The 14,836-nt window shown below is 42.3% G+C and overlaps 1 protein-coding gene across 2 annotated transcripts in view; it reads right to left on the bottom strand.

The window, feature by feature from the left end:
- Window positions 1-1,263: 1,263 nt before the first annotated feature.
- Window positions 1,264-14,836, bottom strand: part of DRD3 (dopamine receptor D3) — a 33,805-nt gene continuing 20,232 nt past the window's right edge. Inside the window, exons 3-7 of one of the 2 annotated variants that reach the window (XM_055316398.1) lie at window positions 14,409-14,551; window positions 7,047-7,243; window positions 2,774-2,909; window positions 2,627-2,674; window positions 1,264-1,460 (exon numbers count right to left, since the gene is read on the bottom strand). In XM_055316398.1, coding sequence (XP_055172373.1) covers window positions 1,264-1,460; window positions 2,627-2,674; window positions 2,774-2,909; window positions 7,047-7,243; window positions 14,409-14,551 — 721 coding nt within the window. Of the gene's footprint in view, window positions 1,461-2,626; window positions 2,910-7,046; window positions 7,244-14,408; window positions 14,552-14,836 lie in introns of both variants that reach the window. The other variant, XM_055316397.1, reaches the window with a different exon arrangement.

The following is a 14,836-nucleotide window of genomic DNA, read 5'->3' as shown; positions in this document are numbered from 1 at the left end:
CATAGCTTCTATAGGTGAAAAGGTAAGTGGTGAGAATATTTGAGGTCCCTCTAAATGCAATTTTGAATGACATCGACACATTATTTCTATAATGCCTTTAATTTCAGTTGTCGGAGTGGTCTTGTTCAGGTTCTGCACTAGGCCTTTATGAAGACTGTCCCTGTGAGGTCTTTGGACAGCTACTCTGCCCAGTGCCTTCAGTTCTGAGGTCCTCTGGCAGTCTAGAAGAGTCTCTACCACTTTTATAAGCAAGTGAACAAACGCAGGAGCAGGTGGTGGGCTCCTTGAGCCCTTGAGGGCAGGAGCTGTCTTATTCATTGTCATATATCCAGAGCCTGGGAGGTGACGGGCACTTTGTGGACACTTAAGACTTAATGGGTTTAGGGCCTGAAAGTATTGGATCTCTGTTAAGCAGGAGATAAAGATGCCTGGGTAGGAACACCTTATAGTGTTATGAAAAGCATACCGAAGGCATGTTATGAACCACATGGTTTAAAGTGATACTACGGTGGGAGCCATCACTCCTTTTTCACTTGACCTACTCGTTCTGAATTACTCTGGAATTGAATCTCTAAGAACGGGGGGTTGGAGTCAAAGGGCCTTAATAGTGAGAGCTATAATACAGGAGTAGCAAGGTTTGAAAGGAAGCCCAGGTCCCAATGTGGGACAATGTCTCCCTCAGAATTTCTCTCCCCAGTTGCGGCCAGATTCTATGGAGAGGTAGAAGCACTGGCTGTACCCTTATAATTCAGCAAACAATGAACAAAAGGAATGACCAAAAGGGTGTGGGCCTGCAAAAGTACAAGGTCAGCCTGATAGTTTAATTATAGGCTTGAAGGAAGAGAGACTGTCTATTTCTGCAAGATGGTTTACTGGCTGGGATTTCAAGGACCCCTGGCGAGTTGACAATTATGAGATCTGTTCATTTCTCCTTCACTGTGATGAATCATGCCTCTAATGACAATTTTGTGTGTGTGGAGGGTCATGTTTTATCAGCTTCTTTCTGAATTATTACTTATAACTCAGGGACCTCCCAACCACTTGAAGATTGCCAGGATGAAGTCAGATTTTTGCTGGGACGTAAACATTCTGATAGGGAAGAAGCAGTTGGTTACACCTGCCACTCAGAGGTGTCCTGGCTCCAGGAGTCTCCTTCCTACGCCATGCCAGAGAACATAGCACAGTCTTTCTGCGCAGGTCCTGGCCAGTGGCCCAATGGCCTGGCAGCTAAGGGTGGGCACAGGGAGTATGCTCTCCTCTCCTTCAGCAAGACAGGATCTTGAGAAAGGCTTTGCGGAACTCCACATTGAAGGTGGTATAGATCACGGGGTTGAGGGCACTGTTCACGTAGCCCAGCCACGTAGTAGCGCTGTAAAGCTCTGGGGACACGTGGCAGGCTCCGCAGTGTGTATTGAGAACGTGGGTCAAAAAGAAGGGCAGCCAGCAGACAATGAAGGCCCCTGGGTTGCAAAGGAAGAGAGACACTGGTAAGGGGTTTGCTTTTCCTTTTGTTACAACATGAAAATGACTCATTGTTGTTTGCTTTGTGCCAGCCACCATGCTGGAATTTTATAGACCCATTTAATTTTTCCACCAACCCTACGAAATACATGTGATCAGCCACTTTTTTCCCCTTTCTTTTGGAAGAGAAAATTACATGTTTACATCTTTGATTCATCTCAGGCCTTTGTTCCTAAATCAATTTATCAAGTTTGGCATTTAGGTAGCTCTTTACTAGTGTTTTCTACGTCTCAAGTCAATTCAAATATTTATTTAATGTCTAGCTGTGCAAGGCATGATCCTGGGCACTGATAGTAAAGACGACCTCAAAGACATGGCTGACAGTCCTGCTGTTGAGATGACAGCCAGATGTGCTCACAAAGTCCCTGAGATATGAGAAAGTGAGCTTTGTCAGTGGCAGTGAACTGGAAGCATTGCCTTCACGAACTCTATATGCTACCTGCGACTTGCCAATTTTTTTCTTTTTTGTTTTTTTTAAATTTTTTTCTTTTTTGAGTACATTTTCTATTATTCTACTGTAAAAATTAACCCTGATTTTGTACATTATGGAAAACTTGGTAAATACAGAAAAGTACAAAGAAAAAAATAACCACCCACCACTTGAAGACAATCACTTTTGACATCTTGGTGAATTAATTTTCATGTTTTTCCTTTCTCCGTATTTGAAATGATCTAGATGTTATCACACCATATGACAGCAGTTTTTGCATCCCTATTTTTTTCACTTAATATTTTAGAATAAGTAAGCATTTATTAAATATCCAATATGCGCCAGACACTTTTTTTGAATGATGATCTTATTTATTATTCGATTTATCCATTATAATTTCATGTGACAGACAACAAACACAATAGAGAAACAGAGCTCAGTTAGGTCACTTGTTCGGTTTTTTATTTTGTGAATTTCAGCCTAGGCCTTTGGATTTTCACCAGATTTATTGTTTACGCGCAAACCCTTTTCAATTGTATCACGAACATTCATAAATATCATAGTTATTGGACTTTCATTGCTGACAAATGTGGTGCTCTGCCAGGTTTGCCAAACTCAACCTAACCTAACCAGATTTAACCCAATTCATCCCAGTCCAACGTGGCTCCAACTCACCAAGCACAATGGCCAGCATCTGCGTTGCCTTCTTCTCCCGGAGTGGCACTCCACGAGGTTGCAAGGGCCCCAGCTTCAGAGATGTCGACAACCTGCCATTACTGAGTTTTCGAACCTCTAAGCTGAGCTTAGGTGCCATGGTGGGGCTGAGGGAGTTTCGAGTCCTCCCCTCCCTTTTCAACTCCCCTCCTGCTTCTTGGAAGCCTGGCTGCCCCAGGGCAGTATCTTGGCAGATGCTGTAGTAGCGCTTCAGCTCCATGTGGGCCCGGCTAGGGGAGAGTGGCTGCAGTTGGGACAAGAGAGGGTCCTGACATTTCTGGGGATACCCTTTATCTTCTGAATGTTCCTGAAAAGAAAAGAGTTTGTAAAGAAGTTCAAGGAAACGATCATTTTGTGAAACATACTGAGGGTCACTTGAGAGTAGTGGGATCATGAAAGTTAAGGTACATGAAGTCTGCTTCTGACTTGACAGCGAAAAGACTCCTACCAGATATAGAACATTTGAGAATCGCAGTAATCCCTTGAGGAGGGTAGTATAGGATTATAGTATAGGATTATATTACATCCTTTTTCAGTTAGAATGACCTGGATGTATAGAAGAACATGTGAAATGAAGCTACTGAGATGTAAACCACAAAATCTGGAATGTGGTGAACTCTGTAAGACAAATGACTCAGTTTTTTTTTCAACAAATAAATTGCAACAACAACAATACCACTAACCAGTTGCAAAGTATAGGTCTTATTTGAATTTTGATTCCAATAAACCAACTATAAAGACAACTGGGATAATGTGAACATTATTTGATATTTTGGATATTTAATGATACTGATTGGATATTTAATGATACTAGGGAGTTATTTATTTGCTTAGGGTGATGTATCGTAGTAATACATTTTATAAAGAGTCTGTATCCCTTAGGGAGTCTTACAGAAATATTTGTGACTGAAATGTTATGATGTTTGGGATTTGCCTCAGAAGAATCCAATGGGCATGGATGAGTATAGGTGGGAGTGTAGGTGAAATGAAAGAAGATTGGCCATGAGTGAATTGCTGAAGCCGGCTCATGGCTACTGAAGGCTCCCTTATATTTGTCTTTCTACTTTTTTAATTTCGAAAATCTTCTATAATAAAAAGTAGAAAGAAAGAAAAAAGAGAAAGAAAGAAGGAAAGAGAAAGACAGAAAGGAAGATAACTTAGTATTTTCACCTCAGCTTTCCTACTTATTAGGTGTATCCTTGGGCATTAATGAAATGTCTTTGAGCCTCATTTGTAAAACAGAAAAGAAGTTGGAAAAAGTAGGTTTAGGATGAATAGACCCTGAGAGTATGTGGACATTTCTGGTATTTGGTGAGGATTTATGTGTATTCAACATCTGAACTTCTTTCCATATTTGAAGAATCAGATACTGTGTCAATCTCAAGTAGCAGGCAGGGCCCCTTAGCTCCCATTACTGAAGCTATAAAAGCCATATATGCACTCTCCCCACATTCCCACCAGTCATCTAGACCTCTGGCACATAAATCATGCCCAGCCAATTAGAGATTTGCATCTAAGACCTTGATTGTGAAGCCAGGAGACTTCAGAATTTGTCTAGGAGTGGTGGCAATTAGTGTCCAGTGTCCCAGGTCTTCCAACCAGATTCTTCCTTAGGCATGAACAGCATTGTCTGAAGTTATTCTCAGCCTTCTCAATGAGTCTGAGCTACTTGATATCCTTCCGGTAAATTCCTTTGTCTATATGTTAGTGTCAACAACCAAGAATGCTCATAACTCTGTAGTTCAAGGAATCATAGTACTAGTGCACTGTACACACTCAGAAACATTGCTGAATGAATGAATGCAATAGGCCTTTAAAACAATATGGTATTTTTGAAAATGTGCCTCGCAGAGGTATTCATCGGGATTCTAGTATACTTAAACATTTTTGATTTTCATTTTGATGGATTTAAAAAAAAGATTTCATTTATTTATATGAGAGAGAGAGAGAGCACAAGCAGGGGGAGTGGCAAGCAGAGGGAGAGGGAGAAGCAGGTTCCCCACTGAGCAGGGAGCCCAGAGTGGGACTCATCCCAGGACCCTAGGATCATGACCTGAGTTGAAGGTAGATGCTTAACTGACTGAGCCACCCAGGCACCTTAGATGGGGGTTTTAAATAATTAATATAAACATATTGTGTTTTATCTGAATGGCCATTTGTAACTAAGATTATGATTGTGCTGGAATCTAGTAATCTTCTAAAAGTGACAATATTTAACTTCAAATGCATTATTTCTGAAACTAAGGGACTGGGACAAATTCTTGACTGTCCTTATGAAATCTAAGGTTTTAGAACATTGACCTAAACTTGTCTCTATTTTACAGATGTGGAAATTCAGTCCTACAGAAGGAAAGTGATCCTTCCCAGATTACATATTTTTCAGCTCTCTGCAAACCCTCATCAATACTTCTCTGACTGGCATGCAGAAACACTGGATTCTTTTGGGTCTGGTTGCCAGAGCCTTTCACTCCCAGATGCTAGGACAGAACCTATTTTTCCATACTCCTGGCAACACCAGCCTCCTGCTTCCCTATTCTCTCTTCAGTAGTCTCCACTCTTTTCCTTTTGGCCTTGGAAACTCCTCAGACCTTAGATCTGCTATCGGCAACTTTAAAATTCTTACCTATTAAAAAATTATTTACAGCAAGAAGCTCTCACTGCTACGCCAGGCCTCTGGGAAATGTGGCTAACTATACAGAGATGGGACAAAGCTTGGACCTTCATCATCATGAGGTTTTGAAATTTTATTCCTAATATTTACTTGGAGTTCAGGGGGAGGAATATTGATCTTCTTTCTAACACCTCCATTCTGCACTCAGCTTGCTTGGGGAGGCAGGGCTGGCTTGAATTGAAAGGACAAGGATAAGGGTGACCATGAGATTGTCTTGGTTTTCTTTCATAGAAAGTGGGAAATGGGACACTTGAAAGTCTCACATTAGCCTCTCTTCTCTGCTTTTCTTGGCTCTGACCATGTATGTTTCATTGACATCCTGTTCCCTCTAGGCAGTTGACTCTGGATGGCATCCTAACACCATGTCCAAGAGTCATTGACTCCAGTCATTGGAATATAGCTCAGTAGTGATATGCTCTCTGCATATCATTGGGTGATTCGTATTCTGAAGCTCAAATTAGGATCTCATATTTGTTATATACAATAGATATAAGTAAGGGTTTGGGGCCATTTTGAGGTAGACGTGGAAGCAAGTCAAGTCAGAGTGTTATTTTTTTCCTATGATTAAAGACATGGCTTACTTACCATTTGCCCCGTAGCATCTGATGGAAATCTGTCCCTTATTGAAAACTGCCGAATGGGGTGCAGCCTCAGACAGGAAGACTAGGGTGGGTTGAAGGAGAAAGAGCTGTAGGTCAAGTTCTACATGGGTGAACCATATAGATGCCAATGTTTCGAATACCTTTAATGTTTGTTCATATCCTCAGCTTCAGGTCCTTGCCTTCTATTTCATGGGAACCAATATTCTTGTACTACCTAAACCATGGGACTTGAACTTTGAGAGACTGACTCTTACTCAGGTCATTATAGGTTAATCTCGCCATCCACATTGGACCTGCCTTCAAGATCAAATTCAGTTCTTACTCTGTCTATGAAGCCCTTTCCTGAGCACATTGACCTCTCACAACTTCTACAGCACTTCTCTTTTGGTGCTTAATTGTCTTCATCTCATTTTGCAAACATCCAGGGGCTGTTAGTTAACGTCAGGTAGAGGTGTGCTTTATCTGCTTGTCTAGAGTCTAAACTCCATAAGGGCTGTATAATATTCCCGCTGTCCCTTCCCTAGCAGTTGGCAGGCATGTGCCAGACACTGGGATAAGCAGACTTTCCAGCCCAAGCAAATGGAAGATTGGTGCTGAGACAGCTCTCCTTTTCAGCACCTTGAAAGGCCCAGTAACACACACGTCATCAGCCTTCTATTTCACAAGCTGGTCAGCACCTTGACACAGTGGCAGATCTAGTAAGGAAAAGAGGTTCCATGGACCCAGTGATTCTTGGAACAAGTGGTCTGCTAAGAAGTCAATCCTGGGGACCTGCCAGCAGTGCACAGTACAACTGTCACACTAAAACAGCCAATCTTGTGTGACATTTGTACCCTTGGCCATGTGGGGGCAATGGAAAAGCTCTGATGGGAAGCAGAAGTCCAGAAACTATCCTATCATTGTGCCAAGCAATGTGAGCTCTAGGGAAGATTATAATGCACCTTTTTGATTCAATTTCCTACTGTAAAGCATAGCAGCAGGTTAGAAGGTGGGTGTCAGCTGTGTGTCTCCAGTGTGGCAGTACAAGCAAACACACGTACTGCTGGACACAAGGCTGGGAAGCTACAGGGTTGGGTATTTTCTCCCTCTGCCCCTCCAGGGTGCTTACTTGTTGAGGGAAGCTGGGTCTGACACTGATGCACTGACTGTTCTGTCGAGTGAGGATCCGTTTCCGTCTCCTCTGTCTCAACACCACGTAGATCCTGGCATAGACGAGGACGGTCACTCCAAAGGGCACATAGAAGGACACCACTGAAGAGTAGATGACAAAGTCAGGGTTGGAGATGGAGCACACAGTGGGGTCTCCTGTGAGTGAGAGAAAAGGAGAAAGCAAAGCCATTTGCCAACTATGAGACATCAGTGGAGAGCACACAGTATGGCCCCATATCACGTGCGGTGTCTCCACCGTTGAATCTACACGGAGCTCTGGGAAGCAAGGGCTGGACCCACCTACCCCCTCACTATGTCTCAGTTCATATGCTGCCTCATTCATGGAGGCTTCCACCAGTTCCTCAGTCAGAAGGAATTCTTTCTCTCTGGCCCACAGCCTGCCCTTGCCTTGCCTCTTTGGTAGTGTTAGCACACACAGAGGATCATTAAGTTGTGAGGGTGGTGGGGGGAGATTATGTTGTCAGTTCCTTGAGGGGTGGAGGTCCAACTCATCTTTGTGTTGCTCACAGTTCACTTACAAAGAAAATTACCCAGTGATTACATGCTAGACACTGCTCTACGCTGGGACTGCAAACATGTCTGTCCTTGAAGGGCTCAGTCTAGACAGACAGGTGGATCTTTCTGAATGCTGTGTTAAGAGTCACAGAGCAATGTGGCCTGGGAGGCTGGGGGTAGGAGGTGTCATAGAGCAACAGGCCAGAGGCTCCTGGGAACAAGGCAGCCCCCAGAAAAGTGCTGGTATGGAGGCATTAAAAGGTTGTTGAAGAGGGCAGCCCGGGTGGCTCAGTGGTTTAGCACCGCCTTCAGCCCAGGGCGTGATCCTGGAGACCCAGGATCGAGTCCCATGTCAGGCTCCCTGCATGGAGCCTGCTTCTCCCTCTGCCCATGTCTCTGCCTCTCTCTCTCTTTCACTCTGTATGTCTCTCATGGATAAATAAAATCTTAAAAAAAAAAAAAGGTTGAAAGCAAAGAGAGGAAGGCTTCTTAAGACATCTTTGTTAAGGATGCCAGGTCTCTAATTTGAATCTGAGGTGGAGGGCAGGTGGTGGGTGAATACAGGCAATTCTCTTTTTTAGGGAATTCTAGGACTGGTCAGGGGCAGGATGGGAAGCAGGCTGTTAAGGATAGTGTTACTGCGGACAATGTGAGATGAGGAACACCTTTGTCCCTGCTTGTGTCCTGAAATACACCTGTTACTACACTTTAGAGAGTCTCTATAGTTTTGCCTTTTTTGCTAGCAGATGTTGAAATTCTTCCAATGCCCAGGATAGGGCCTGTAAACTTGCCCCATCTGGAAGAGGAAAGGGAAGAAAACTATTATCTTCCAAATGGTGTGCCAAGGACTTTATACATATCATCTTACCTAATCATCACGGCAACATTATGTGACACAAGAGCCATCACTGACTCTATTCTCAAGTGAGCAGACTACGGCTCAGGGAATTTCAGGAAGTGGCCCAGCATCCCATAGCCTGAAAGGGGCAGAGCCTGGATATGTTTCTCCAGTCGTTCTGACTTACAACCGATGTTCTTTCTGTGATTTTGACTCATCTCCTTCTACCACTTTGACTCGCCTCCCTCTACCATGTTGACTGACCTCCCTTTACCACCGGGAATGGCAAATTTACATTTTGCCCAGCACTGTCAGCAACAGCTGTCGGCACACCCAACCAACCTTCATAAAGGGTTGGGGATTCTCAGCAACCCCAGATCTGGCCTCAGAAGATAGAGCCATAGGTGTGAGCTAGTGGGGAGAGGGCAGCAGACAGACATATGGGCCCCTCATTCTGCCTTTTGGTCTTCTGAGGTAGGCAGAGGCCAGGCCTGGAGGGTGAGACTCAGATCTGCCTCTTAGCTTACTATGTGAACTTGGGCACATTTCTTAACTGTGACAGGCTGCAACTTCATTATCTGAAAAGAAGGATAAAAATAAGGTCTCATGTAGTGGTTGTGAGACCAAATGAGAATAAATGGTAGCTATTATTATTATTATTTATTCTCTACTATTATTATTTATTATACACCTCCCTGAGCTGTTCAAATTTAAAAGACAAGGTGTCATTTGGAATGGAAACTTGTAGAGAGACTTATAAAGCACAATGTCTGTGGGGGAGAGAAGGGAGAACCAGCTAATAATTAAAAAAAAATGTGTACTCAGTGCTTAGTGAGGTATTTTAATGATAGCACTGGCACCAGGATCTTTATGAGCTGCTCCCAAAGTTTTTTATTCTCTTGGGAGGAGGGTAAAATTAATGTCATCTCACCAAGTCTGTGTCAGCATCCTTTAGAAAATGGCTTAGAAAACTTTGAGCAGTGGTCACCAAATCGGCATCTTCTGGCATTCTGGGGGAGATAGGGTTGGAGGTAGGAGAGGGTGGCAGCTGCTGGTCTTTCTGAATCTATAGGGAGTCATGTAGGCAATGATCAGTCTTCTTTCTGAAATCAGCTCCTCTGTTGTCAGCATCTGACCATGATTGATTGATTGATTGATTGATTCTTTTTTTTGACCATGATTTAAATGCCTCCCCTAAGGAGATGCTTCAGCATGTTTTACTGGTGAGAGTAGTATTTCCCACTATTTGTCTGGCTGCCATTGCTGGTGTGCGGGGTACTCCCCATTCATCCCTCCAGATATACCTTCCACCCTTCTCTACCCTCCCCTGGGTTCTGGGAAGCTGACCTCTAGATTTTACATATTAACCCCTACTTTTTTATGCCCAAGTTTTTATTTAAGTTCCAGTTAGTTAGCGTACAGTGTAATAGGAGTTTCAGGTGTACATATAGTGTAATATGAGTTTCAGGTGTAGAATTTAGTGATTCATCACTTACATATGACACCCAGTGCCCATCATGGCACATACCCTCCTTAATACCTATGGGTATTAATTCCTATTTTTAAAAAGCCAGGAGCGAAAGTGGGTATAGTATGTTTCTATTTGTGTAAAAAGTGGATACGCCCACACATGCACATACACCTCTGTGTGTGTACATACTTATCTTAAGCATTATCTTTAAGATTATTAGTGTTTGCTTCCAGGGAGGGTCACAGGGCAGCTAACGATCTAGGGTAGAAGGGAGACCTACATATATGTGTGTATCTGTATCCTCTTACACCTTATGTTTTATATGAGTGAGTATTTATTTTTTCCATTAAAATAGTGGAAGCTTACATCTGAGAAAGAGCAAAGAGAGAACACAGAGCTAATTCAGAATCATTGGCCACTGAAGGCCCTCAGTGTACAATCACTGAGCCTGCACTGTCATCCTCTCCTTCCTCTCTTATCTGAGTAAACTGCTGCCCATCCTTAGACTGAGCTCTGTGGCCTCTCTCACAATTTCTCCAGGCCTTGAAAGTGACACTGGAGGCTGATGGCCAGTGAGGGAGGCCCTGCCTCAGTTCCCCAATGGGCCTGGCCTAGGTATGTATCCTGTCGTCAGGACAGCAATTCCAGAATCTTCTCTCTGCTGAGTCCCAGACGAGGGACTGTGAGGCCCCCCAGGAGATGAAATGCCTTGTCTTGATTATTTAACCAAAATAGTACTGTGCTATTAGTATAGTAGTTATTGGATGAATACACGAATGGTGAATACCTGAGCAAAGCAGACAAATGAGCATTTTACATAAACCATAAGCAGTTGCCGGCTGGAGGATAATGAACACCAGAGGGTTACTCTCATTCTCTGAGATCGAGGATGTTTACCCCCAACAAATCTCAACATTTAAGGAAAAAAGGATGATAAAGAAGAACTCATCCACTCACTCATTCAACAGAAGTTTATGGGGCACCTACTCTGGGTGAGAAAAAGCCAGGCACCCCCCAACCTTGGAACTCTCTGTGACCCAAGATCCTGCCTTATGTGCACATCCAGAAATGCGTGTTGCCCTTTTCTTGGACAATAAGAACAATGCCAAGAGGAAGAAACTGAAGTTCAACATTTTTCTGCCTTATGTTGTCAGACAATTCATAATCAAACATGGCAGCTCATTTCATTAAAAAGAGCTCTGCCAGAAAGTTCTTTTGTGTGGCACTGCTTTGTGAAAATCCAGCCACTTCTGATATCAGGTGTCATTGGCAGTATCCTGCCCTTTTCTGCTTTTCTTTTCACAGGGTGACTAGAAACAAATGGCTGAGAGAAGTCATTTATATTGGGCTTTTGAATGAACTTGGGAACTTCCTTATAGATGGAAGAGGTGCTAGAGGAACCCACATCCATCAAGATAATGAAGCTGTACTGTGAAGGTCAGACCGAAGCAGAGAATGATGGCTAGGTTTGAGTTCTGCTCACTAGTTTCCTGAACTGTGTTCTAGGATGAGGTGAGTGGTCTCTAGAACCACCAGCAGAGCTATTGCTGCTCAGATTTTCTTTGGAGCAGGTGCATAGTTAAATTTTGATACACAGAAATCTTTTCTAATATACAGTAATAACAACGATAACAATAGCTAATATCCATTGGGCCTTTACTATGGACCTGACACTTGGATGTGATATATGAATAGATGGAGGGCTTCCTATAGTCTTATTAACTTAAAAGTAAGAGAGAGAGAGAGAGAGAGAGAGAGAGAGAGAGAGAGAGAGAGAGAGAAGCGCCTGGGTGCCTTGGTCAGAAGAACATGTGATTCTTGATCTTGGAGTTGTGAATTCAAGCCCCATGTTGGGTGTAGAAATTACTATAATAAATAAATAAATAAATAAATAAATAAATAAATAAATAAATAAATAAATAAATAAAACTTTAAAAAGCTGCAATAGAATAATCATGTACTTCTTTAAAGTAAGAGAGAGATTTAAAGAGATGAGAGGGGAAGTGAGAGTGTACATGCTAAGCCACAGGCATTTTTTTGTCTTCTCAATTCTATATTTGAAAATCGTTTTGGAGAGATTTTTCTGAGTTTTGTTTCTGGAATAATAATGATCTCACTGGTGGCAACAACACTGCAATTAGCTCATCATTCATCTTCACTTTAGATGTTGACATTATCTGGGAACTCTGTCTAATGTCAGATTTTGAGACTGTTTTTAACTGTTACGAGGTTTGTGTGTGTGTCTGTATCTGTGGAACTGAGTAAAACAGCCCCCGCCGACCTCCCAGGATGAATAAGAAGAGCCACTCAGCTGAGTGAATATTGGGGATTTGCTGCCGGCTAGGGGTAAGCAGTGCAGTGGTCTACCAGTGGTAGTGAGTTCCCATACTACAGATTCTAACTTTGAATAATATATTTGGGGGGATCCTTGGGTGGCTCAACGGTTTAGCGCCTGCCTTTGGCTCAGGTCGTGATCCTGGAGACCCGGGATCAAATCCTGCATTGGGCTCCCTGCATGGAGCCTGCTTCTTACTCTGCCTGTGTCTCTACCTCTCTCTCTCTTTCTGTGTGTCTCTCATGAATAAATGAATAAAATCTTTAAAAAAAGAGTAATATTTTTTGTATAGAAACTAAGATATAGAAGGTGGCTTAGTTATCAGACTAACCTCAAAAGCATATTTAACACTCATCAAAAAGAACATTTTAACACCAGGTAGCCTCTTAGAGTTGGAAATGTTAGAGTTAGGAAATGTTGCTTTGGGGAGTATGTGTGTGTCCACAACCATGTTTGTGTGTAGAAAGTGTGGTCAGTGAAAATGACAAAGTAACTAATGGTAAACAGTAATGCAAACATGATAGTAACATCATGTTTTAGGAACACCCTGAGTTAACTAGGCAAATACTTGTTGGATAACTCAGCTACTTAACCTTCAACGTAGCAGACAAGAAGCCTGACCTTGAGCGTGTGGTGTGTGTTTGGCAGGTCTACATGTTATTCCAATTTAATCCTCACTTAATCATAAAAAAAAGCTCTATGAAGCAAGTACCGTGGAATTATATCATATGTAGTGTCAGATTCGAAAGTCAGTGATTAAAGTGAACACCATATAGAGCTGAAATTTGCTTTGAAAAATCTCCTGAATCACATGCAAAGATATAGACGGTTTTATTACAGCCCTGAAGAGTAGTGAGTAAAGATGTATGATACATACATTAATATGTCATGTATTATGAAGGGTTCAAACACAACATGGCGTTTTTAGAAATGAAGTTGTTGGGCTGCTTGGCAGGGGGGCCATATATAAAAATAAATGTTGGAAACATTCTGACTAAATATAGAGACTCACTTTATATATTTAAATTTGCTCAAGTTTATGCTTTAGGGTATTATTATCCCAAATTTATCAATAAGAAAACCTAGAAAAGTTTAACTTGTTCAAGGAGCACAGCTGGTAAGTAGTAGAACTGAAGTTTGAATGGAGGTTTTTCTTACTCCAGAGCTGCTATCTGGCTTCATAAACGTGTTTTGACTTTGAAATCATTGGCCAGCAGATGAGTCTTTGATGACTCTCTATGAATTAGGATTTGCCCATATTTATATGCAAGGTGTTATATATAATACCTGTATGCATATAAATGCACAGCTGTGTGACTTATATATACTAGAAACTAATGAACTTGGAAGATAGTAGGACTTAAACAAATCCAGATGAACACTAGAACATGACTCATTTAGTTCTCGGCAAATACTCAGTGTTTATTGTCAATACCTGTAATTTTATTATATGTGCGAATAGTTTTCACTCAACACATGAAATTCCTGAGGCTGAAAGATGTATACGGAACAGCCGAAGAAGGCACTGATCCATATGAGGTGTAAATTTGGATCAGTGTCTTATGCCTAAAAACCAAACATCTCAGATATTCACATTGCTCATCCATCCATCCATCCATCCATCCATCCATCCATCCATCCATCCAATAGAAGATGTACCACGTGCCAACAATCTCAGCCAGAATTTTTTGTGTATCAAGATAAAAGAAATATAGTCTTCAATAATTTAGGGATCTATACTAGTTCCCAAATGCAGAAATGATTTTTATTTAGTAAAAAATTAGAAATATATATCCTGTCTGAGGGCTTGTATAATGTTATTTTGCATTGTAAGTCCATTGTGAACTGTCCTCTTTTCATTAGCAAATCTCACGTGAATTATTAATATAGTTTAATTTTTTAACTGGCACATTGCTTCAAATGAATACCGTGACATTTCTTTCAAAATAAGGAGAGGCCAGACTTTATGGGCCCGTAATTGATGAAGTTTTTGCTTTGTACTTCAATCAAAACCCAAAGCTTTGCTGTCCATGGCAGCCCTATTTCACTATGATGTATGCTGATCAAGGTCAGAAATTTCCAGGCTAAGTACCACCCACAGCCTCTCAGGTGTGCTCTGAACCAACCATAGGGGTGTTGTAAGAGGGGCCATCATTGTTACCTGTGGTGTTGAAGCCAAAGAGGAGAGGGCAAGACACAGCAAAGGCCAGTACCCAGACGGCCGTGATCATGAGGGCCACGCGCCGGCAGGAGCTCTGTCCTGTGCCGTGTTGGTAGTGGACTGGCATGACCACCGCGGTGTACCTGTGAAAGGAAGCAGAGAGGGACAGACATGAGGAGAAGGGTTGGGGGAATTGCTCAACAGACAAGTTCATATAGAGGTTCCTAGAGAACTAATCTAGGTGATACGTGCGGCAGGAGAAAAAGAGTTTGGTTGGAGAAAGAGAGAAAGGGTAGTTGAGTGAAAATGTAGAAAGGTTGAGATGAGAGGGATGAAGAACTCCCTGAGCAGGGAAAAGGAGAAGAATAAAGTTAGTAAAGAACAGACAGGGCAGCTGGAAGGCTTCTTTGCCGGTGGTGGCTGAGGCC

This window comes from Nyctereutes procyonoides, unplaced genomic scaffold (assembly GCF_905146905.1).
Source record: "Nyctereutes procyonoides isolate TBG_1078 unplaced genomic scaffold, NYPRO_anot_genome, whole genome shotgun sequence".
Taxonomy (NCBI): Eukaryota; Metazoa; Chordata; class Mammalia; order Carnivora; family Canidae; genus Nyctereutes; species Nyctereutes procyonoides.
Note: the sequence above shows the minus strand (reverse complement) of the source record. Positions and strands in the feature narration are given on the sequence as shown.